Source organism: Pyrgilauda ruficollis, unplaced genomic scaffold, assembly GCF_017590135.1.
Source record: "Pyrgilauda ruficollis isolate IOZ18807 unplaced genomic scaffold, ASM1759013v1 scaffold27, whole genome shotgun sequence".
NCBI classification, from domain to species: Eukaryota; Metazoa; Chordata; class Aves; order Passeriformes; family Passeridae; genus Pyrgilauda; species Pyrgilauda ruficollis.
The window spans coordinates 8017745-8044346 of NW_024524044.1; the positions used below are offsets into that span (position 1 = coordinate 8017745).

At 38.7% G+C, this 26602-nt stretch overlaps 1 protein-coding gene across 1 annotated transcript in view; it reads right to left on the bottom strand.

Annotated features, from left to right (window-relative positions):
• Positions 1-26602, bottom strand: part of GRM8 (glutamate metabotropic receptor 8) — a 309985-nt gene that overhangs the window by 242785 nt on the left and 40598 nt on the right. Inside the window, exon 3 of the mRNA XM_041471487.1 lies at positions 2469-2685. Within this exon, the coding sequence (XP_041327421.1) occupies positions 2469-2685 (217 nt within the window). The remainder of the gene's footprint in view (positions 1-2468; positions 2686-26602) is intronic.

A 26602-nucleotide genomic window follows, 5' to 3' on the forward strand; every position in this document is an offset into this window, starting at 1 on the left:
TTGGAGGATTACTCAAATTATTTTACAGATGGTATGTCCACCTGCATGTTCCATTAAAAATTAGGCATATAGATTATAATTTACTATTATCCCTGTATCATTTTTTAAATTAGTCCTTTCTGACAATTCTGTCTGAATTCCTCATTGTACAGATCCTTCTTGCAGAAGCTAAATGCCTTGTGGGTGTCTTAAATTTGTCCTTTTCCAGACAGTGTTTTCAGATTTGGACTCTAAGGATTTCTTCTAGATACTCTGCTAGTCCTAGACTTAGTCCTTCTGACCCTGACTTTAAAGTAACCCCCAGATTTTACAGTAATCTTCATTCCAAGCCCATCTGGGTTAAACATGAAATTATTGGCTAGCACCTGATCCAGCTTAAACTGCCAAGTAACACACAACACATTCTTTCATTTAAACAAAAATCATTGCTAATCGCTCTCTGAGGAAACTTTTCTAAATAGGTCTGCATCCAGCCTATTTACACCTAGATCACAATTGCCAAATTTGCTCAGGAGAATACTATATGTGACAATTGAGATAACACTACAAAATTTGAGAGATGTGACACATCAAGTGCTTTTTCTCCAGCTATAAGCTGTTATCCTGTCAAAGAAAATTATTAGATGGATTTGATACTATTTGTTCTTGACAATTTTGCACTGGTTATCAGTCATGTCCCTGTGGTTACGTACAATTTACCTGATTGTTTACCTGAGTATTTTTCTAGGAAATAAAAATTGCTTGTCTGGCCTGCCTCCCTCTGCTTTCCTTCTTTAGAACCATTAGAGTCCCTGATACCTACAGAAGCTGGTAAGTTGCTGGGAACACAGAGGTTGCCAAAAATCAAGTGTTCTAATAGCAAACATAAATCACAAGGGGGAAAAAAAAAATCAAACCACAAATCATGACTTATTATGCTTTTTGGTGTTACACAGATCTTACAATGTTTAGCTCACCTACTGATGATTTTAACAGCTTTGGATTCACAATCCTGTTAATAATATCTATTTATCTTATTTGTGTTAATTATTTATCAAATTACAATAGTCTTTTTTTTTTATTCCAGGATCAATGGAGATCCAACTGATCCAAACTCTTGTGATTATAAGGTAATTAAAGTTTCTACTGCATTCATCTGAAGCTCTCTCATACTCCTGGAAATGGGAAACAGTAAAAAGTCCTGTATTTTATCTGTTTACTTTCAGAACTCAGAAATATCTGTGTTGCAGATGGTTTCAAGAAAAAATTATTTTTCGGCCAATGAATTCAATGGGTGTCCAGGGAAGCCAATTTATTTGCCAGAGATGAACCATTTCTTTAAGGTATGAACTGTGAAAGAATTATCCATTCCTCTGCTAACCCCAGAACAAAGCAATGTACAGCAGACAGCTTTGGCTCTCCCATGAACACACCTAGGAGCTGACAGCAATGATCAGAAGCCAGAAAAAGAACATTTATCTGTTAAACAAGTAATCATATTGCATACACTGGTTCCCTAATGTCAAAAATGGCTGTTTCATCCTACAACCACGTTCTTGCAAGTAATCACTTACCTTTATGGTTCAAGCATAAATAACTGAAACACATATTTGCCTTCCTACAGACAGAGATGCTCTCTATATTCACATGAAGTTAGCGAAAGTGGGAGATATTATCATGTTTTCTCACCCAAGCTGATTGAAAAGAACTGGAGTTTATATGTATATGCCCTCTAAGCCAAATCTAGTAGATTAACCCAGGAAAGAAGGAAGGAAACTTGTTTTCCTTTCCTTCTGAGGAAGGACAGGAAAATTGTTTGTTATTTAACCCTGTACTCGGTGAAAGACCAATTCCACCCTTTTTCAAACCACCTGCTACTCATCATCTTATTCCTTGGTGTCCAAAACCTGCTGTTCCTGAGAAACAACCATTTCTTTTCCAGCCAGAAGAAACTGTGAAAGTGGAGAAAAAAATTTTTGAAGGATCAAAGGGACTTGAATGTACTTCTCATAGTGCCTGTATTTGTACAGCACATTTTGTTATGAAGGGGAAATTGCAAGTTTATATGTTTTACTTCAGAATGGAGTGGTTTTGTTGTTTTTAAAATTCATCAAAATTAAAACCTCTAGGTTAATCTGTGCTGGAACATGGAAAAAGCTCTCACTGGACCATAATTTTCCTAAGCTGAATCAAAAACTGCATTTCCTCAAATCTGGCTGTAGTTCAGCATCTGGTTGCTTTTTGCCCCTAAGTCATCAAGGAGCTTCCCTTTTCCAAAAAGAGTTAAGAGACATTTATTTTTTGCGTCTCTTCTTAAACTGCTGCCAGAATTGCCACTTTGGCAGAAATGCAAGAAGCAAAATCAGCCACTTGAGTCCAGGTAACACACCCACGGGTGTTCTGATCATGCTGCACACACCTAATCAGAACCCAGCGAGGCTCTGCACCTCAGCAGCTATAAATACCAAACCTGCTAAACACACACTCACCGATTTCCCTGGAGATCTGCGTGAACGCCTCCACACCACTCTCTCCGTAGTTGCCTTCGGAAGCCAGCGTTGAGACATAGTTCCACCCAAGGGCTGTCACGATGTCAACCATGGCCTGGGCTTGGTAGGAGTCTGGTGGGACCACTCGAGAGAAGTAGTCATACCTGGTGTTATCGCTCAGCTCGGGAGCTGTGGATGCATAGCTGATTTGAGGTATCTGCAAACAGAATGACAAGTCATGCAAGCCAATCTAATAACATTTTACACTACATACTTGTACCTTTGAAAGGATTGTAATAGATTATACACAGGCACTGTGCAGAACCAAGTATCTTGCTTTAATTAAATCAGCTGATCAGAAAGCGTCTCGGATTTTGTGTAATGTCAGTCAAGCTTTATTGTGTAACACTCTCACCAAGAAATAATGCATTCAGCTGTGCTCCGGATGTCATGACTCTTGACATGTAAACACAACTTCTTTTTTTATTCTGGCCCTAATAGAAACAAGTGAAGTAAAAAAAAAAATAGGGGAAAGAAAAAGGAAGAATCCGTACTATTACCATAGAAAATGAAAAGGTCAGTTATGATGACTATGATTCTTGAAATTTGACAAGTAAAATGTGGATTATTTCCATTTCTTTGCTTTATTCGCATACATGAAAATGCGTGTTCTCATTTTATAACTATTTTTCAAGCTTTATCTGCCACAGGTTTTCCATTTTCAGTTTTAATAGTTCATTGTGCATGATTTAAGAATATGAAGGCTACGTATTAAATAGCAAAAGCTATCTGATCTGATAAAAAAACCACACCTAGGAAAATTACCTATATATGATATCCATATACAAAAGGAGAAAGCTTACAAAGATAGTAAATTTTGTAGAAAACACCTCAACATTCTTAGTAGAAACAAATTTAAATAACTGGAACACATTTTAAAATACATTACTATTATTATCTTAGTAAAAGAAAAACACGGGCGGTTATCTGTTAACTCTTGTCTTCTACAGATGGTTCAGCAATGTCCAGAAGAGACATTGTAAGCAATACTCACTTATTTTGAAGAATATTTTAGGTACAAGAAAATTTAATTTACATTTATGCTAACTTAAAAGGATAATTATTTTCCTATTTTAAATGGTAAAACTGATTAAACACTCATTAGCTTTAAATAAAAGATACTCCAAATATTGCATTGCATTGTGATCTATATTAGGAAGAGGTGTTCAATTCATGTCACAAAACATACAACAGTCCTCAAGAAAGCAATCTGAATGGAGTTCCTAAGTTGATTTTGTTGAGAGCCAAACTGAGCAAGGCAAGGCAAGAGGTGTTCTGGTAAATACTCTCTGTCACATCAGATGTCAGAGTAGAAGGTTTCAGTGCAACTATTATGTCCTGTTCAGTGCTTCCTCATCAGTGCAAACTAAAAAACTTTTTGGGGGAAATGTAAGCAATTCAGAGTCTGGTCATTAACTAAACCTGAATAGAAAGTGCAGATGTATTTGTACAGCCTGAATAAACAGTTAATTGCCTAAGGCTTGGCACAGTCATTTCTCAGTCAGAAACTAACAAAATAAACTCTTATGTACCTTGGCCGTATTGCTCTTTAACGAATTTTCTACATATGGAAATGCCTCAGAACAAAAATCTGAAATGTTGTTATAACAACTAAAGAGAACAGAAAAGAAAAAGAGAGGGAGTATTGCAGAAAAAGTTAGAGCTTATATTTCATGGAAATCAATATTACTAACAAAGAAAAAATATACCAAGTAAAACTAAAGGATAAAATGTTCTTATAAAACTTGCCTTGTATAAACTCCCTTTCCTTCAGAAAGTGTTTGAAACATCTTTACTTCTTTACAGACAAAATATTTTTGGCCTGTAATAAGACAATTATACCTATTTCAAGCACATATCATTGCCTTTCTAAACTTGTGCTATTACTCTCTAAAACAATCTTTTTTTTACCGATGTAAAAACAATAAAGACAACCTTTATGATTTGACTCATTTTGCTCCTTGGTGTTCCATTTCTCAAATATTATGTAACTGTTCCTTTGCTGAAAGTTATTTCATCAATAATGTCAACACAATCAACACCAGTAAGAAATATTTTAGACTGATACTTTGGCATGAAAATCTTGAAGCCTAGACCACAGACTTATACCCATTAACTCTCTCAGTTCATTTTTCTTCAGGCGTGAGATGAAGAGCAAACCCTAGATGTGTGTTTGTAGGAGATTTGTTAGTTCAACCGCAGCAATGAGATGTTTCAGATCAATAGAGATATTTTATGTACTGCAAATATCACTTTTTTGGAGTCCTGGAAAATGCAGAGGAGAGATGTTCCTTTCCTACTTTTCAGTTCTTTGCAGTCCAGCTTCTTCCCTAGAGTTATTTCTAATAACAATGAAAACAGAAAGCAAATACAGCACAAACACAATACTCTAAAATCACTTGCCACACTGGTAAGCTTAAATCACCACTGTTTTATAACATCTGCCAGCTTTTCAGGAGCAGGAAAGAACAGTATGTCATGTGAAAGTAGGGAGAAAGACACTCTCTAAATAGCAAACCAACCTTAAGTTTGGAGAAAAAAATTCAGTTCTTGCAATGAAATACACAATTATTTTCCCCATTTCTTTTTGTATATGTCCCTCATGGTTATAAACAACACCACCATCAACAATTTTCTCCCCAGAATTGCAGAACTCCCAGCCAGAAATGCTTCATGGACTTCTTTTTTTGAAAGCAGTTTACACAAAAGTAAATATTAACTTCCTTCCTTGCCTTCTTTTTAAATGTACAATTTTATATAGGGGAGCTCTGAAAAATAGCTTTAAAATTTGAGAATTTGGTTTATGTTCCAGTTACATAGGAAGTAAAAAGACTCAGCATGAGACTCTAAGAAATTTTCTGGCATGAGGTCAAATTCTTTGGATTTGGTGGTTCAATAATCCATGAATGAAAAATATATACATTAAAATGTAACAACTCTAGTTATGGACTGTAGGTTTAATAAAGCATTTTACATTACCCCAAGTACATTTTACAAGATGGAGCATAGTGCTGTCTAAGCAAGGGAACTGTTATGCTCTATCAATTCAGTAATGTGTGTTTTTTAAACTCCCTAAATACAGACTGTATTCCTACTTTAAGTTCCTCTGGTCTCTTGAGACATAAATCTGCATTTTGAAAGAAACCTGTAAAGAAAGAGTTTTATTTCTCATTCTAGATTTCTCAATGTAATTTTTCAAAATTAAATACAATACCTGTAACATTTACATTGTATTTGAGTGGCATGTGTTAATGGTATAGTTCCTTCTCTTTTGGGAAAAAAATTGATTATATAACCACATTTGAATTGGTTCTTGCACAACATCTGTCACATTCACTGGCAGTTGTTGAAAAAATTCATGTTTGACTGTTCATTGATAGGATTTTTCTATTCTTTCCTGCCCTATGGTTTGGCCACTGTCTCCCATTAACCTATAACATGCTGATAAAACTCAACTTCTAGTGGGTAACAGACTAGAAATCTTTGAAATTATTATATAGATTAATTCATAGAAGACCTATTTTTTTTATTTTTAAACCTCAAGCTATCTATTAAATGTTGAAAACAAAAAAAGTCTTAGTGTGATGTTTTAAAACAATATCCAGTTTTAGTTTTGTACTGGTCTTAACCTTGATACCTACTGAACTACTGCAGAAACTACTTGTGATCCCTCAGTTCTTTAATCTAAGTCAGTAGCAGCTTCATTTCATTCTATTGTTCAGTCACTGGCATCAGAAAACTATTCAGCATGCTTAAAAAATAAAACAATTTGGAGAAAAACAAACAAAACTAAACCCAAACACAGACACACAAAAGTTACTGATAACTAAACAGAACACCTAATCCTTGAAGATCCAGTCAAGCCAAAATCAGCAGTCCAGAAGAGTCTGTTTTTCATCGATCTATCTATATATCTCCTAGCTGAATTCTCTAAAGATCTCCCCTTCCCAGAGGATTAGAGAAGATGGAGCAGGTACTTTCAGAAGTGACCATCCACAAGCATGACTGTGGCAGCTCTTAAAGGAAGAATGACATCAGTACAAGACCAGCACCAAGCGTTACTACAAAACAGACGTGTACTCCCTCCTGGAGGAAGTGTGGACAACTTCAGGAAGTGTGGACAACTTCAGGAAGTGTGGACAACTTCAGGAAGTGTCAAAGGCAGCTAATGGAGCTTTCCATTTAATTCAGCCAAGTGGTAAACCACTTTCAGCTCCTCATACACTGAAAACAAAATCCAGCCACTACACTCCTGAATCCAGGACTATTCATAGAGGAACATTCCTATGGATCTGTCTGGGGGGGTCCAATGCTGGGGTCCAAACCCTAAAACACAGAAGAGCTGCACTGAAGATGACAGAGGAAACAACACGACCTAGCTGTGCCCTTCCAGAAGAGTGTCTTCACCAAAGCAGGCAGATTTAACATGCTTTCTTTTGAATTACATGCTCTCCAAGTTTAAGGCAAAAGTTCACTACAGCCCTTTTACTGAGCTTTCAAATCCATTTGCATGCTACATTTGACAATGTAAAGCATCAGCTGGCCATTTCATATGCCATCTTCCTTTACACAGTCTTCCAGCTGAAAGCATGATTTGGGAACAAAATAGCAGGCAGTGAAATGAGCAAAGCTCATAAGGAAAAAAGACTTGAGAAAGGAATCACTATCAATTTTAAAAATTAGACATTATGAGTTACACTCGCAGCAGTAACTACGTTGTACAGTCACCAAGAGTAATGGGCTTAAATCACTCACATCTTCAGTTTCACTACCCACTCAGTCCTATCATTACTAACTTTAACATATCAACTAGCATTTTATTTCTCTTTTCCATTCTCTCATCACTGAGCCCTTTTTTTTTTTTTTTTTAGGAATATTAGCAATAGTACATTAAAAATAGTAATAATTGCAACTAAAAAAAGGGAAGCCAATAAACACTAAGTTAATGACTACTCAGTATCAGCTGGCATTTTATCACCAACTCATACAGATAGCAAAGGAGTTAAAGTACTCAGAATAAAATTTGATGGTGGAAACATGTTTTCAACTTGATGATTTTTTGAATTTTAAATGTCTATCATTAATCATTAATGGCCCCGTCCCTTCAAGATTTTTATTCCCTCTTCTGTAGAGCAAGAAAGAGTTCTTTGTGAGTCCAAAAAATTCACAGCAGTGAAATGAATCCTCAGGGCCTAGATATTGAACAGTTGCAGGAGGAGAGCCAAGGTCACCATGCTTAGGCTATTAGTGACATTTTTAAATTGCCATCAGCCAGAGCACCATCTTAGTTTGCTTTTGCTTCTGAAAAATGTCAGCCTGCAACACACTAATGCCAAAGTCATTCAGGAAGGACATTCAAGATTCAAAAGAGTTTGATAAAGCTTAATAACATCCTACTGCATACCAAACAATACTGAAAATGTATTTTATTATTACTAACTATATGAGAAAGTGAAATGCACCCTGGAACATTAATATAAAGGGAGCCTGGGAGATTAATTCAACAGTTCTACACACTATGTAGAACAACAGTGTAAACAGCTACACATCTTGCACTGCATCTCACAATCTCACTCACTTTGACTAGACATGATTATTAAGACACCTCATGTTCAACTTCCTCCTGTGATGCCTTCATCCTTCCCTCTGTGAGAAACACTGGAGAGGTCACCCATGCCATCACTAGATACCTCGTTTCATTCATTTCAGAATAAACCAATATTGAATCACCCTGTGAGACCTACCACATCAAGACAGAGTAATGCCTTTGGAGATGTGAGATGGCCCATTCAATGCTCACAGCAGGGTGACACCGTGACAACTCCAGCTACAAATCACCTGTGCTAGAACTGATGTTATGGAAAAGTTTCAACATATGAAGTTTTTTGAATCAGCCTCCTTCCATGGATTTTACTGTAAGGAGGAGTGATCTACAACAATATATTTTCTCAGTAGACAAATTCATGTATTCATTTATATTTATAAACTCCGGCAAGTCTAATCTATATTTATTTAGATGAATACATTTTCCCTGGATGTTAAGGACCCTCAATGACAATATTTATCATGTGTCAAGCAAAGCATGTTGTTCAGGAATTACCACTGATTTCTACCTCCCCCCCAAAAAATTATGTTGATACCAACTTGAGCAAAAGCAAGAAAACACAAGTATGTTTTTCACCCAGATGAATAGGATTTAAAATGTATTTCATTCAAAAAGTTTAGTAGAATTTGAAAAGCTTTGGAAACAGAAAGAAGAAAAGTATAATCAGAAAGCTGTCATTAGCTGATTTCACTTGGTAGGCAGGATTTTTTTAAACCCATTTGAATTATTCCAAGTCATTCTATTTGCAGGAAATATCACAGCAGATCCTGTCAAGGGTGCTTGCAATTCATACACCTAATGATAAGGAGGCAATGGATAGGTTGCTTGAAATGTTTTGCTTGAAATATTTTTTCACATATATTTGTACAGGTTTTGTGCAATGATATGGGGTTTTGTGATAAAATGCAACATATGCTATTTTTTGCCCCAAATACAGAAAGAAAAGGGATCTATCATACCTAAATGCTTCTGAACTGGAACAGGTAGATTATTGTACTTTTTTCTTTCTATCTGTCTTTCACTGAGTTTACTTCTGCTGCCAGTTGCCTTCTGAAGACATATTCCTGAACAGAATATAATTTCAATAATCATCACTGATAGTTTCATGAAAGCACATAAATGAGGATCAATGCAGCTCCATGTCTTGCCAACAAAATTATTTCTGCAAACATCATAACTTGGTCTGGTATGTGAAAAATTGCAAAGACAGATGCAATTGCTAGCCCAGTGGAAATATGAGGGTAAAATCAAACATGCAAATCCTCTTTCATTACCGATTTTCTCTTTTTTTCCACTCCACTACAAACAGAGTGATTATCAATCATACTTGTTTCTGAGGATATTGCTGGTGGTCAAATGGCTAGCAACTACAGCAGTCTGAATAAACTGAATTACCCTAGTAGAAGTAATGTTTTATGGTTAATACATGTAATTGTACAGTGTCAGATAATGGGCTGAAAAACTATTAAAGTTCCATTGCATCACCACCTGCCAGAAAGTATCTTTCACAAAGTCTAACAAGACATGCTACAGCAAAAGTATTTCAGTTTACGACCTGCCATTCTGCCCTGGAAGAACAGGATGTGACAAAGGAAGAATGCATATAATGAAAAGTACCTAATAAAAAGTGTTTGCATTTGATTAGATTCATTCCAGTGGGTTGAAGTAGGTCAGGGACTCATTATAAGTCATTACTTTTAATTATACACAAGGGATACTATAGAAAATAATGATGATATGATATCCCAATCTCAAATCCCAAAACAGATGTAGCATCTACAAAATATATTCACCACTACAGGAAGTATGGGGTGCACTTTAGGGCAAAACATTAAAAGAATATTTATGCATTAGGAACATTTTTACAGCTGAAGTACATCTTGTCACACTGTGCAACCCTGTGTAACTCCAGAAGGATGAGAATCCATCTAAGGGGGACAGCTTGAATTGCCATCAATATTCTGTGCAAGGGAGTCTATTGATAAATGTTAAACAATGGCATTTTCTCAGTATGGGAGTTCTGTATCAGTATTTCCACATCATTTTAAATCCTGGGGTTTTCCTCTCTGAAAACCAACCCAGCTAAGCAGTTGCGCATTCAATTATCCACCATCTTTAGGCAGGCACTTCCTAAATATTTTAAGCTCAGCTGAGGTCCAGGCACTGAATGATAAACTGAAGAAGCAGCAGATCAAATGAGAAATATTCATACTGAGATCAAATCACAAGCAGGGGGGATGGAGGGAATCTTGAGCTTGGGAATTGCTGGTAGCTCTTCCTTTACAGAACCCTCTGTTCTCCAATCATCAGATCAAACAGAAAGCCAAGGATGGTCAGATAGCTTTAGGAACTTTTTAAACTATTAAAATTCCCTTTCTACTTGTCAGGGAAACCCACACTTAATTATGTGTATCAATACATTAGACTTGTGTCAGACTCTACTGAGCACAGTGTGAACTCTGATATTTCAGTTTTTCTGGCTCTACTTTCCTCATTAGAGCTTGTCATGTCAGTGTCTGGAACTCTAATCTCTTTTGATGAGTTTGAGAGAAATATACAGAAAATGTGCATTCCTTTTAATCTGAACTAGGAAAGCCAACTTTTTTATTATTATTCAGCAATAACAAATTTACCTAGTAGGTCAGAGTATCCCTTAGCAAAAATCAGGTTTCCTTTACATTTATTTGATAGTTTGTACCATAGAGAGCAAGCACAGCAAGCAATTTCAGAGACTTGCCCATGGGGACATGCACTCGTTCATGGAAATTTTTCTGATTACAGAGACCATCACAGTGGAAGGAAGTATGAGACACAGAAATAAAGGGAAAAGCATTGGAACAGCCTGCCCAGGAAGGTGGTGGAGTCACCATCGCTGAGGTGCTCAAGACAGAACAACATGGAACTTGTGCTGCACTCTGGTTGACAGAGTGGTGATCAAAGGTTAGACTGAATGACCTCGGAGGTCTTTTCCAACCTTAATGATTCTGTGAAGGGGAGAGTGCTCTCGGCAGGATGCAAGACAGGATGCTCTGCTAAAGGAATAACTCTGCTCTTTGCGTTCACTTTTACTGCTGCAAGGCCACTCCAGCTTACACCGCTGCCTGAGCAGCAGCGTTACCCTTTTGCTACCCATGCTGCCTGCCACCTTATCATGAGATACAAGTGATCAAAAAATAACATGAGAAGGAAAAGTAAATTTGTCTTCTTGACAGCTCTCTCCACCATTGTGGACAACGTGAAGATATGTGAACAGGGCTCAGCTGGCCAGACAGATATGTGCAGTGCCCTAGTGGGTGCCTTCACATGTTCTACTGCCTGCACTTCAGCTATGGCTCAGAAAGCCCAGCTTTCCAGTAACCTCTCCGACCCATGCTAAAGACTTGGATACCTCGTATCAGAATGCATTAAGAAAATCCCTATGAGTCACCATAGCTATGGGTTCCTTTTGAAGCACACACAATTCATATAGGATTACAAAGCATCATCTTAAACCCACATAGTACAGACTCAGAAGAAAGGAAATTAAATATACCCCTGGTTTGTATGCATTCAGACAAATTTTCATTCATTCTCAGAACAATCAGACTTGGCTGATAAACAACTTTACCTTGAGTTTTTAACCTTAAAATTTATAAAACATTAGCCAGTGCCAAATGATTTCCACAAAGTTCAATATGTCCTGTATTAACACAGTGCAATGCTAAGTCCAGTAGCTACCAATAGAAAAGTTGAAGTGCAAAAACATTTATGAAGGAGAATGAGGCAGAGGGGGAGGGCAACAAAGCAAAAATACTGATTACTTTAATTATGTGATAAAAATTATTCAGATAGAAGGAATAACCTGGTGACCTCTTTCCTTGTACCTAACAGTGTCAGTGTCTTAACTCTTCCAAAGTACAACCTGGCTGTCAAGGGGTAATACTACTTGTCCCCTTTGAAAATACCAGGTACAACACAGAGAAGCAAACGTAACTAAGTTATCCACCATCTGGGGATTGTTCAAAAGAATAACCATCCAATCTTAGACTAGAAAAAAGAAGCCTTGTAATTGTACAATGTACATGCCTTGTTCTCTACCCCCATCAAAAAGCTATACTGAAACCTGCATATCCAAGCACACGCAGTGACTTAATACCCACAATCTCCACCGAGATGTCCTGCAGACAGACAGACTTTGGGGTCTTGATGATGAACAGGGGCATCTGAAAACTGCTCCACAGCCAAAGAAGCCTAGCAGCACAAACAGTGCTAAGATTAGCAAAACAATCAACTTTCACAAATACCTGTATTTCATAAATTTTACCATTCAGATAGAGTGGGCACAGCCTTACAAATCATACTCAACACACACAAAGAGATCACGACACAAGGAGGCTATGCCCATGGTCAGAGGTATGAGATACCTTTGAAGTTTGAACCTATCCACCACATGTTTTGTCCCTGTCAGCAGCCATGAGTAAAGTTTCCAAAAGTAATGATTATCATAAAAGTCAGGAACTCAGAAGAACTTATTATATTCTTATATGAAAGTACTTTATGTATGTATAATATACATATGCACACACATATTCCATATTTTGGACCATTTTTCTTTCCTTTAATTAGTGGTTTATACTTCCTCACTGAAGAGGCTACCCAAATTTTATTTCTAAGCTGATATTGTTACTGACTCAAATTGAACAAAATGAGCTTTAAGAAAAGCACAGCTCAAGAGGAACAAGATCACTCGAAGAAACAGAAACCTTGCAGAGGTTTCTTACCTGTATGGCAACATAGTCTCTATTTAAAGGAGATAATTAGAATATGGAGGAAATATTTTTTTCATTTGTGTTATTTTCTAATTGAATTTATCTCTATCTATAGTTACATATACCTGACATTTTCTCCTTTTTTCCTTCTATCTCATTCTTACTTTTTTTCCTCAGACATTTCAAGAGCCTCTAGTTCCTTCCTGCTCCCTTCAGGAAGCTCTCTCTCTTTTCTCTACACTAACACCTTCCTCCCAGATACCCCTTTTCCTTTACACCTGTTCTCCCTACCTCTTCTCACTCTCTCTTCCTCAACCACAACTTTACTGAAGACAGAAGGAAAAGCAGACAGTAGCTGGTTCCTAAAGTGATTTAGGATGCTCAGTTTGAGCTCTGCTTCTCTCCTTTGGCAGCTCATGTTCAGAGATACTCAGTAGAAAGGGCAAAGTGTTCTGTAAAATGCAGCTGGACAGGGTCACTCCTCACTCTCCTCTACTGAGTAAGGCTTCCTTTCCCACAATAGATATTTTTGTGGACATAGTCTCAATGCAGTCAGAGAGCAAAGTCAGCAAAAGCAGCATTTGATGTAGGAAAAAAGCCTATATTGGATGAGCATTTCACAATTTCTACAAATTCTCCTTTTCCCTATTTTTATTCATTGCAATTTAACTACAAATCAGTTTACTGTTATCACCACCATACAGCCTTGTTTGAGTGTGTTAGCCTTAGCCTTCCTGGTTAGTGCAGTGGAGATTTCCTCCCTAGCTATGACTCTCCAATATCTCTAAGTCCAAATACAGAATGATATATAAGTCCTTTTGAAGGTTCTTAAAAGTCCCCCTCAGTTAGCTTGATCCTGTAAGTCTGGCCACACCATCAACATCCTACTTCAGCAGCTCAGCAGGATGATGAAAGAAGAGGGCCCAGGGAGCTTTCAGTAAGTTCAAAAGCTCCCCACTCAAATTTTTTCCCATTTCAGCAATTCCAGTAACAACTCACATTTCTGACAGCATGTCAGTAGTCAGAGCAGAGCTTGCTGATAACCACTTTCCAGTGCCCTGAGACGCAGCTCTCCTGCCTTCCCACCTGCAGGGATCAGCTCACCTTTGCCATTCAGCACAGCCAGGGAGCGCTTCAGTTGGCAGCAAAGCAAACCTTGGCCCTGGGGCTGCACATAAACCCTTTTCTTCCCACCTAAAGTGGTTGAAATACCCATGTCAGCCCACAATGTATTTCACAGAAATTCACAGAATTTTTTTAGCAGAATAAGAAACCAATTGGTTCTGTTCTGCCCAAATGCTGGTAACCTTAATACTCATCAGCTGTTGAAGATTTTTTGCTATGGCTGATGCAAAACACTACTATTTGAACCCAGCTTTAGTACAGATATTCTGAAGACAATCCCATGCTTTCGTGACAGTGATTCAGTCTGCAGCTACTGTATGCAGTGCATCAGTGTAGTTTTTGGAAACCTCTCCTACACTATGCACAAATGATTTGTATTAGGGACTGGAGTGCCACTGTACCACTTCTGAATACTACAGCAGCTTTTGATGAGTGAACATCTTTTATTTTGAAATTGTCCTCCCTCAGTCTGTTGCTGCATATGTTAAAAGACCCCATCAAAAGCAAAATTACACTAAACTAGATTTAAAAGTGTCAAGTGCATTGAATAAACATTGGAGACATCAAAAGCCTGAGTGGATGCTCCTGACAACAAGTGGTGTGGGAATGCCAGCCTGTGCTGAGCCTGATAAAATTCCATTTCTGTCTACTTACTGAAATTGCTTCACAAATATATTTCTGCATATCAGTGTCACCTATCCAGTTCCAGGCACTGGAAGAATTGGTTTAAAATTGCCAGCTGAAAGATATCAACTTTTTTTTTTTTTTTCCCCATGGAGTATCAATGTCATCTACATCTCTTTCAAAGAGGAAAAAAATAAAAGAAAAAACAACCAAACAACCCACGCAACTTTGAAGCATTTGTTTTTGATGTTTTTAGTCTGTCTTCTCTTTCACGGTTCACAGTCTTACTTTTTAATCACAAAGGCTACAAAGCACTGAGGTTTATTGAAACAGAATTTGTGGGTTCTGTCAACATGTGAGTTGCCTACACAGCAGAAGTTCATTACCTTGGAATGGGATTCATATGATATTTACTGTGCTAGCCAATTGAAATACCAAGCATGGGATGTGTCCGAGATCATATTTCTTTTGTAGCCCGAAGTCATCTTCAACACACCAGAGTGGTTCAGATATCTTTTCTAAAAAGACGTCTGGAGATGAGCATAATGTTTACAACTCTATTTCGTTTTTCTTAAGAAATGTTAGTTGCCACTAAGCTCACATTTATACACTTGAATCTTCACTTAAGATGCATTTCTTCTGTGTAGAGCTAATGGGAGATCATCAAGTCCCTTTCCTCTAGGTTAGAAACCAATACAGACAGAGTTTTAGCAAAAGCAAAAGTGTGAAACGCGGCTCTTACATCACCTTTAGCATGCATGCAGCCAGAACCAGATCTCCCAAAGGATTGCTCTGAGGCACTGGCCAGACCGAGATAGGAAGGACTCTCTCACCCTCCCATGGTAGCAAGGCCCTGCATGGATTGGTTACACAAAGCTGGAAGACAAGTGCAGACTTGCAGAGCTCCAGGTATATCTGACCTGGTGCCAGGATCTGGCCTTGACTTCTTGAGGTATGTTTGACATTGAATAAAATATTTGCCAGGTATGTAGGAAATAAGGTAACTGACAAGGTGACAGCCTCCATGGGGAAATACAGCCACAGAATAAGAGAAACTCGCAGGTCAAAATCAGACAGCAGAAGTTAAACAGATCCAACAACATCTTTACAGATCCCAGACTGAGATGCCCAAGTGCCCCTTTAGGCATGTAAAAGGGTTCTGTGAGGCCTTACTTTTTCCATCTGGGCATGATAGTGCAAATACAACCCTCCAGATCTATGAAAACAATTAAGGGATACAGTTGCATCATGCAGTTTCAGAATGAACCTGCAAATTTTCTGTGTCCGATTTCTAAAGAATGGCAATTTCACTCCCTATTAGAATAAGAGAATTTCTGTCTGACAGAATTCCCTGTACAAGGGGAATAAGTTATCTTCTATAGGTTTGAACATCAATCAGCTTACCTCTGAGCATTTTTTCTTTTCCATTTTTTACATTTTATAGCAGATATCCTTTCCACTCACTTGAGACAGCTGAGCCAATAATTAACAAAATTTCACTTGAGAGAGAAAAGTTTTAGCTTTATATTCACAGGTGTCACAACAATCAGACTCTAACAAACAGTGAGTTGTTTCAACTGAACTTCTGCAAGCACAGAGGAGAGTTTTGCGCAAAATATACAAGAGCAAAAGCAGAGATGTTTCCAGCGCCTGTGCTGGAAGCCAATAGCTCCAGACCCCTTCTACCACCCTGGTGTCAAAGCCAAGGGCACCTTCAGATCCGAGCCTCTGCACAGCCTGGCGGACACGAGCCCTGGTGCTGGAGTCTCCAGAGCCTGCTCTGTTCTGCAGCCACCTGCAGAGCAAAACCCGATTCTCAGACAGGCAGCCAGCTGCAGAAAGCCAGGCCGGGGTGCCCCGTGCTCTGCCCTGCTGGCCCACAGGCGGAGCAGCACACGGTGACACCTGCAGAGCAAAACCCGATTCTCAGACAGGCAGCCAGCTGCAGAAAGCAGGCCGGGGTGTCCCGTGCTCTGCCCTGCTGGCCCACAACCGGAGCAGCACAGGCGGAGCAGCACACGGTGCCCACGCCAGCAGCGCCCGGCTGCGGGCAGAGCGCACCGCACAGCCCGGTGCGGGCCGCACGGCTGCCCCCGCGAGAGCGCCGGCAAAGGCTCGGCCTTTTTCTCGGCACCCTGAGAATGAACCGTCCCCCTGAGCTGCTGCGCTTCGGGAACGGTGCTAGGGCTGCTGCCCTGCATCCAGCCCGGTGGGATTGCAGGCAGGAGCTGCGCACGGGAGAGATCCGCTCTGTGGGACACACGGAACGCTTCATATCTGCAGCCACAGAAAGAACAGCACTTCTGGGACCCGTCCTTCCAGTCAGGGAGAGATCAGTGAGAATGAGTCTCCAAGTGCACAGGTAGTATCATCGCTTTAAAGCTTATAGACAAAGTTACAGGGGCACAAAAAGCCTTGCAACTACTGGTAGCTGGCTAGACAGGAGGTTATTTGAATCTTTGCACAGGAGCTAGACCAACCATATTACACCCTCACTTTTCCACATGGTGATTTTTATTTCCCCCCTCCCACAAGGGGGCTCCTCACTTCAAACCACAAATCATTGCTATTATTAGTGCTATTTCCACATCTTTTCCTGAAAGAAAACAAACAAACAGAAAAGCCCTTTTCAGACCTCTGTTTCAGTTTGGATGCATCTGGGTCACACAATAAGAAAAGCAGAAGCAGACTTTCTATTGGGTTGCTCTCATGCTACCATTTCACCATAAACTGTGAAAGTCTCAGCTCTACAGTATAAACTTCCAGAAAGATAATTAAGAATCAGGTTCTCATATGATATAGCCGTTAACCTCTCCATACTATAGTTTTTGAAGATATAAAACAAAATAATGCTATTTTCCTATATTCTACAGAGAATTAGATGCTCAAGTCTCAAACTACTTAATTTCAGTATTTAAGTGTTTATTAAGGTCAAGGAAGCTTTTCACGGATGTGGAACTTCATCTGAAAGCAGCAGTGAAAAAAAATCAAATAGAGCAAATTATCAGAAATGGCCCGGCTGCGGGCAGAGCACACCGCACAGCCCGGCTGCGGGCCGAGCACGCCGCACAGCCCGGCTGCGGGCCGAGCACGCCGCGCAGCCCGGCTGGAGCCGCACGGCTGCCCCCGCGAGAGCGCCGGCAAAGGCTCGGCCTTTTTCTCGGCACCCTGAGAATGAACCGTCCCCCTGAGCTGCTGCGCTTCGGGAACGGTGCTAGGGCTGCTGCCCTGCATCCAGCCCGGTGGGATTGCAGGCAGGAGCTGCGCACGGGAGAGATCCGCTCTGTGGGACACACGGAACGCTTCATATCTGCAGCCACAGAAAGAACAGCACTTCTGGGACCCGTCCTTCCAGTCAGGGAGAGATCAGTGAGAATGAGTCTCCAAGTGCACAGGTAGTATCATCGCTTTAAAGCTTATAGACAAAGTTACAGGGGCACAAAAAGCCTTGCAACTACTGGTAGCTGGCTAGACAGGAGGTTATTTGAATCTTTGCACAGGAGCTAGACCAACCATATTACACCCTCACTTTTCCACATGGTGATTTTTATTTCCCCCCTCCCACAAGGGGGCTCCTCACTTCAAACCACAAATCATTGCTATTATTAGTGCTATTTCCACATCTTTTCCTGAAAGAAAAGAAACAAACAGAAAAGCCCTTTTCAGACCTCTGTTTCAGTTTGGATGCATCTGGGTCACACAATAAGAAAAGCAGAAGCAGACTTTCTATTGGGTTGCTCTCATGCTACCATTTCACCATAAACTGTGAAAGTATCAGCTCTACAGTATAAACTTCCAGAAAGATAATTAAGAATCAGGTTCTCATATGATATAGCCGTTAACCTCTCCATACTATAGTTTTTGAAGATATAAAACAAAATAATGCTATTTTCCTATATTCTACAGAGAATTAGATGCTCAAGTCTCAAACTACTTAATTTCAGTATTTAAGTGTTTATTAAGGTCAAGGAAGCTTTTCACGGATGTGGAACTTCATCTGAAAGCAGCAGTGAAAAAAATCAAAATAGAGCAAATTATCAGAAATGTGATCTCACACACCTTATTTTTATTTTTAAAAAGACTTCTATATCTACACCTACATATTGCAGAGAAATAGGAAGCACTTGAGATTCTTCTCACACTACATCAATTTCCACATCTTATCTTACTTCAGCTCATACCTGCTGAAGAAATGAAATCTATGGAAAAAAAATTAACATGTTTAAACTTACCAGTTAATAATAAATTCTTGATATATAGTCAGAAGAGATTAATTTGTTTTATCTGTTTGTAATGCAAAAAGCAGCATGTTAAATACTGAATTCTGTGACAGAATGTGAAAAAATATATTCTCCTTTTTATTGACTGCAAATATTAAATCTAAAGAACAGTTGGAAGGTAGAGCCTGCAATACCTGCTTTGATTAGTCAACAGATGTTCTATGGAGTCCAGACTTACTGAGTCCCTGAGTTCTGATTTTTACTGTTAACTCAAACAATAACAAAATAGAAACCTAGGCTACCCCCGCCACAACTGACTACAGCAACAGTAGCTCTCTAAAACCATCCCTCCTCTAATATTTCATTATATCTGCTTGAGGGAAGGATCCCTATATCTGAGATAATTTGCACCTGCTTGTATGAGTCACCTGTTAGTACAGCTGCTTCTTAATGATAGTGCCTTGCAGCTGAGATAAGAGTAAATTCAACAACTAAAGATCAAGAGGTGATTTGAGAGTCTAATACCTCAGTTTCTTCCACTGAACAGAAAACTTATTTCCTTATTAAAAAAAAAAAAATCATTGCATGATCCAATAGCTAAAATGAGGAAAGAAAAAAACATTAGGACTAGAAATAAGATAGAGATATTTAATGTTGAATGTAACTCATAACTGCAAAACTTTGCTGGACTGTACTTGATATGTAGTGTAAAACAGTAGAGTACAGAGTCCAGACTTCAGGTCAGCAGACTTTAACTTACTCAGGAAACTGTCAGATGTGATCTTATGGCAGGTCTGAAAAGTAAAGGAGTTCAGGGAAGTTGGCAGGTCTGTCAGACAGCCTCCTACAAGTGCAAGAGCAGTCCTCGAGGCTAGTCAGGAAGTCATCAAATTTATCAGAAAATCTGCATAGAAAGGTTAAAAGGCAATACACAGGAGGAGGATGGAAGGGCCAGGAACAGGAGGTTAAAAACAAATCATGCCAGGCCACCCTGCTCTAGAGTATAGTGATGGGGTCTGTAGTCAAGGATAGAGCAGGAGATGTCATTTACATTGGCTTTAGCTTTTGACTCTGTCTCACACAGTACACTTGTGTCCAAGTTACAGCTTTACAGTCTGCTGGTGAACAAATGGACAGGTAAAAATCCAGTCAGACTATCTGGGAAGGGTCACAACTAAGGGGCCATACTCCCACCTGGAGGCTGGTTAAAAAATTGACTACCACAGGGGTCTATTCTGGAACTCATCCTGCTCAACACATTCACCAGTGGTCTGCAGGTTTCTGAGACAATGGAATTTTCACACCAAACTGGGTGAAACAGTGGATACACTGCAGGCCAGGGCTGTCATATAAAAGAGCCTATACAGGTTTGAGGAACAGGCTAAAAGGATCCTTATAAAGTTTAATGAGGGGAAAAGCAAATCCCTGCATTTAGGAAGGAAATGGTCTTTGCAACAATACAGGCTGGAAACTGATTCATGGGGAGAGGCTCTGCAGAAAAGACCTCTGAAGGCAGCAGCATGAGACAGCAGCACCCTGGCAGCAAAGAGGATGAGAAATATCCTGGGCTGAAGTAACAGGAGCAGAAGGGATTATCACTCTCCATTCAGCACAGTGGATGATGATGCACACTGGAGTACTGTGCCAAGTGTTGGTTCCCCGGGTACAAGACAGAAATGGATAAACCAGACCCAAGTTCAGCAAAAGGCTGCCAAAATGTTTGGGAGCTGAAGTTCTGTGAGGAGAGGTTGAGGGAGCTGGGATTATTCAGCTTGCAGCAGACCTGGCTCAAGAGGAAATAAACACCAGTCCTTCAGCATCAGAAGGTACAGCCAGACTTCCCAGCCATGAGGTGGCAGTGTGAAAGACACCAGACCAAAAGCTGAAACAATAACGGTTCAGACTAGCATTAGGAGAAGCTTTTACACCATAAGAAGACAGTCAGACAGTGCAACACACTGCCCAGGGAGTATCTTCCATTCTTGAGGGTTTTCAAGACCTGTGGTCTGATCTCGCTCTGATTCAAGAGCACAGCTGCCCTTAAGCAGGAGCCTGGGTTGTCCTGCCTTACTGGTGACTGGACTGAGCTCTAAGTGTTCTCTGTAGTTCATGAGGAGAGACAGGAACCTCCGTTGTGCAATTCACATCTAAATGGACTAATCAACCTCTGCTGGAGACCTATTTGTCTCCAGTAACTGCAGAGATTAGATTAAAGTCACAGCCTCAGTAATATTCAAATACATTTCTGCGTACCAAAGAAGCAGCAAATATTTGCCTTGATTCTCATTTAAATATAGAATTTAAATGGAAGTAGGCATCATCTGACCTAATTTTAGTCCTTTGATATGTCCTGACAGAGGAAAGTAAATATACCACAGTCACTGAAAACATGCAAGCACCTAAACCCATGCAGATTTTGTTGCTACCTTAAGCATTGCAGCTGCACAGTCAGATATTATTGGGATTACTTTCTCTAAGACTTCCTGTGCAGAAAAGAAAGTATGTAAAATTTCATGTAGTAAATAACGGAAATTGTGAAAGAGATTTGCAAAATATTGCTGAACCTTAAAAATCAAACACACATGGAAGATTTCATAGCAAATAAAGAGGCTTCCAATTGTATGGGCAAGAATAGCATGCTGTGACAGCACAAAAAGGGAAATTTGCACTGTTGGTAAGAATGGTAACTGTCTCTGCAGCAGCCCCAGTGGCATTCCTCACTAGCAAAATGCCAAGGAACTTCTTGGCTTCTCATGCATCCTGATTTTGTTACTATAACATGGGCAGTAAAATAACATTAGGCACGTGCACCTCTCTCTGCTAAGGCCCAGTTCCCATGGTGTTCTCCCATGAGTGAGGGGCACCACGAGCTGTAAAGGGCACTAGGAATGTGAAAGATTACTTCCATGTCTTCCTTCTCTTTTTCATATACAGAAGCAGTGTCCTACTGAGAATGACAGTCTCCACCATACTTGAGAAAACTCAAGATATTTTAGCAACATGCTCTTTATGTACTTGGGGAAAAAAAAAAAAAAAAAAAAAAAAAAAAAAAAATTCCACCAACTAGCTAAAAAGGTCAATTTCACTGCAGCAAAGAGATGAAAAACCATATCTGTATTTCTGCCCTTTCCTCATAATTTTGAAGATGTTCTTTGTAAAAAAAAGTCCATCTCATATAATCAATTTCTTTTTCTTAAATACTGTTACATTTAAAAGCTCTTGAAAAAAATCTATTAATTTTCATGCGCATTTACCTCTTCCTCCAGAATACATAGTGTCAGATTTACTTTGCTTTCCAATGTCATCACATACAGCTACCATTCCAGCACAAGTGCCACTTCAGCTCTAGCCTCCTCAGCATGATGAGCCCTGCCTTGTGCTGTGTGTCCTAGACCACAACAAATGCTCTTTGGCTAAGCCATTGTAAAAATAATTGGTCTGATTGCTAAATATTTCTGCAGGTAAGAAAGAGCATTTACTTTTTATCATGCTTACTTTTACTTGTTATCATGCTTACCATCTATAAAGCAATCTTATTAAGATATAATAGTCCCTTTGCCCATTGTTCATTTTTCAAAAATGATAGAATTCCACATCAACAAAATGGGGTCAATTTTTTCCAAAGGAAAATATTTCAAAATACATACTTTAATAAATCCTCAGTCTTTGTAATTAGAAATCAAACTTCTATAATTTCTCTAATAAAGCAACATACTAACTATGCTACAAATAAATCAAATAAATTACCATTTTTAATTAGGCATAACAAACAATTAAACAGATGACATTTAAAACTAATTTTCTCTACTGGAGAGAACATGATTTAAATCGGTGCTGAGCCTAGCACTCTCCTTGTGGATATTCCTTCAAATGAAGTGACATTCAAAATCATCATAACATTTTCAGAGACAAGTCTATTTCCATTTTCCAGTATTTGAAGTTTCACTTTTAAGCCAGGTTTTTTCAATTACCAAACTTCCGTAGAAATGCTTCATGTCTTAAAGTTTCTGCTCAGCTCCATAGTATGTAATTGCAGAACAGCTGCACAAGTCATACCAACCACTGATAAAAAGGCATTACAAACTTCTAAGCAAATCATATTTATAATGCATAATATTAAAGGCCAAAGAAAATCAGTAGTACTTCAAGGGAAACTTTGGAAAATAGGGCAAGAGCATCTTGGGAAAGTGGTAAATACTGTGCAGCAGTGAAAAGATGCAGCTGTCTAAAACAGAGCTGCCGTACAGCACACTGAAAAGAGAATTACCTTACTTTTGGCTGTACTTTGTCTCCCAAATTAAAGCATTATCTACAGTTAACTGCTTCAGTCAAAAACTCTTAGGAGTCCAGTCCAGGAAAGAGTAGGCACTTGCACGAGTTACCTGATGCTAAGCACACGGGTCCTCTCCCAGACACACATTTCAATACAGGAACGATTTGCCCCTCCTAGCTGTTTCAGGTGATCCAGAAGGCACAAAAGAAATGGCCTATTTCCTACTCTGAAAGCATGCTGTAATTCTTCATTTGTAGTGGTGTAAGCAAAGAGTGAGTCTGTAGGAATCAGTGGATTAAGGCTCTGTAAAGGCAGTCAGCAAGGAAATATAGCAGGTGCACACTTCACTTGCAAGCTTTGCTTAACAATTGTCATCACATGTATACACATTTTTGCAAAGCATCAAATGGTAGAAACACAGCAAATATGTTTTATATTCACTAAAAGGTGACAGACGAGTTTCTAGAAAGTGCAAAATGCAAGTGAACATTTCACCCAGATCATTTTCAAGAAAAATCAGAAGCCCAAAATGATACCATGAATTTAATTTTTTTTTCTGTTGCCTGAAAGAACTAAATGAAGTATGGTATCTTCCTGTATGTGTGACTCCTATCAGCATAAATGAGTGCTGTGTAGGTGAATTAAGGGCAGAACAAGTCTGGCTCTGTAAATGCCTTCTGGAGTGTGAGAAGGCAACAGTAAATTTGTTCTAAATGAAAGAAGTGGGAAGCTGAAGTGGCCATTTTTGTAGCTAGCATATCGCTGTTGAAAAGGTATTTGGAGAAACCTGTTTGTGACACATATTACATCCATCAGTTTAAGACCACAGCTATTCTGTTTTATATTGACATATAGAAAAATATATATTAAAAAATACAAAAAGTAGTAAGTTGTTAAAACATTTGAATCATGACATAAATAATTCTTTCTGCTTGGGAAAAAGCCTCAGGGGAACAGTTCTACAGACAAGTCCCTGCAAGGGAACTGCTTCCAGGGAATGCCTCCCTAGACAAATCTCCTGCAAAGCAGAATGCCTCTGGCAAAATGCTTTTGGTAAAATGCTTCTGAAAGGTGATGACTGTCTTGACAAAACCTGTGCTCCCTCTCTGAGTGCCCAAAGCCAGGTTTTCATCACAGCAAGGTGCAGCCCAAGCAGTGGGATGAGCTCACTGTTTCTATGAAAATTAAAATAAAAACTGGAACCAATTACTGCCTGTATCCCAATGATTATAAAGCCAGAGATTTCCATAATCACAGTTATTACAAATATTTATACTCTGATTAGGTAATAGTGACAAATAACTGTCAGAACTAAGGGATTTATGTGTGATAGTTACTGAGAAATAATCATACTGGAGTTATGCAAATTACCCCTCATCAACCAATCTTACTGTAAGGATTTGCATATGTGATTACAAATGTGGAGTAATATACATGTAACTCTGAGCTCTGCCTGCCTGAGAGACAGCTCCTTCTGAGGAGTATATAGTTATCTGAAAAATCCTGAAATTACTCTAGTACTGAAATTTGCTCTTGTTTGTCACAGTCATTGTGTTATGTGATAAAAATATATCGGTTCAGAAATTCTTGTGCCCCAGAAATCTTAAATCACATGCTCACAACGAACAAGACTACTGTAGTTCCCCTCTTCCTCACTAATCTATTTAATCTCTCACTATCCTCTTGCTGCAGCTACATCTCTTGAGGACAGCACTTTCAGTCCCTGTGAGTGCTACCTAAGAGTGAAAAAGCAAAAAGTAGGAAGTGACCATATTTACTAGAGTGTAGAATAAGGAGATCAGAGCACACAGACAGATAAGCATGCTGTACAGATATTCAGAAAATGTCATTTTTTAAATAGAATTAGCATCTTCCATGCATACTGCCATAAGTAAAATTAGTAGCCCTGCTTTTTGTATCAAACCCTTAAGGGCTAGAAAACTGACAACTTTCTAGCTATAGGATAAACTTTCACTATTTCAGATTCCTTATCTCTTCACAGTGGTCACTATGATATAAAGAGCTTTGCAACACTAGCTTTTTAGCATTGCAGTAAAAGGAAGGGTGGGGAAAGGAGTACAACTTTACAAAAGATTAGGCTTTTTCACAACTTTTCTACCTAAAGTGCTTGTATATCTGTTTAATGATCAGTCTGAATATATTTGATACGTGGAAATTTCTGCGCTTAATATTGAAAATGTTAATACATGCTGACAGCCTGGTATCTCTGGTCACATCATAGTTTAGACCTGAGGCCAGATCCTGTTTCCCAAATCCTGCCAGAATGGAAATGTACAAATCACCTTATATTTCCAACAGCAATCCAGCCCTCCAACCTGCATGGATAATCCTTTAAGTATTTTTCTGCTTGTCTAAAATTTTCTTTGGCATTTGAAGGATGTCTTCCATAAGAACATAACTATCATTTAAAAGTTTGTTATTATCTCTAAAGACCTTGTTTGGGAAAACAGCATTTCTTGTCATAATGGAAGGAACTTTGATTGGTAACATCAGCCTTCACAACACTCATATTTCCTAATGCCACTCCAAAGTATGTTATTCTTACATGGCCATTGTCTATTTGCTTTTCTGTATATATTATGCCATTCTTTTCTGTTGTCAGTGCATAAATGCAAGGAAGAAATTATATACACAGAGATCTTTACAAATAGAAGTATCATTGATGACACTTGAAGGTAATTACAAAAAAAACCCAAGGAGGGCACTTTGCAATACAAGACAATGAATACATAATTTTCAGACACATGCTTATTCAAATAGTTTATAACTAGGTGCTATCAGAGCTAGGTGGGAAAAGGTCTCTCTACCCCAACAATAATTTCAAGATTTAAAAATATTTTCTGTTCTCCATGAGGATGGAAACACAATATGCCCAGCTTTTCCACCAAAAATAAAACAAATCTATATTTAACATAAGCAATGTTTCTAAAAGGTGCAAAATCAAAATTTAAATGTCTATCTAGGAGACAAAAAATATTCAGTTGGGACTGGGGGGCTATCTGAGAGTAATATGTGTTTGTAAGCACTGAAACTGCTTAATAGATCTGGAAAACTTTCCAGATTAGAGTTTTAGTAAAACTTTACGCTTGCATTAAAAAATTTGATTCAACTAGTTATAATTTTCAAAGAAAAAAGGAAATTATCATCATAAAATTCCAGGCAAGGAGTAGTTGCTAGTACCCAAATGTTGATATAGTACTCATTTTATCCCATTTTATCTTTGTGGAGTTTTTTATTATTATTTTGTAACAAGTGAATCATTTGTCAATCAAAAAAATTACAGTCAGTTTCAGACTGTGGTGCTCACTCAAACCAGATATCTAATTAGATGTAGTCAACGGTATGACTCATAAACTAATGAGATTCTTTGATTCTTTCAAAAAGGAATAGGGCTTACCTCACTTGAGAAACCTTTTTCCCACTTTGAACATTAGACCATAGTAATCATGTGATCAAAA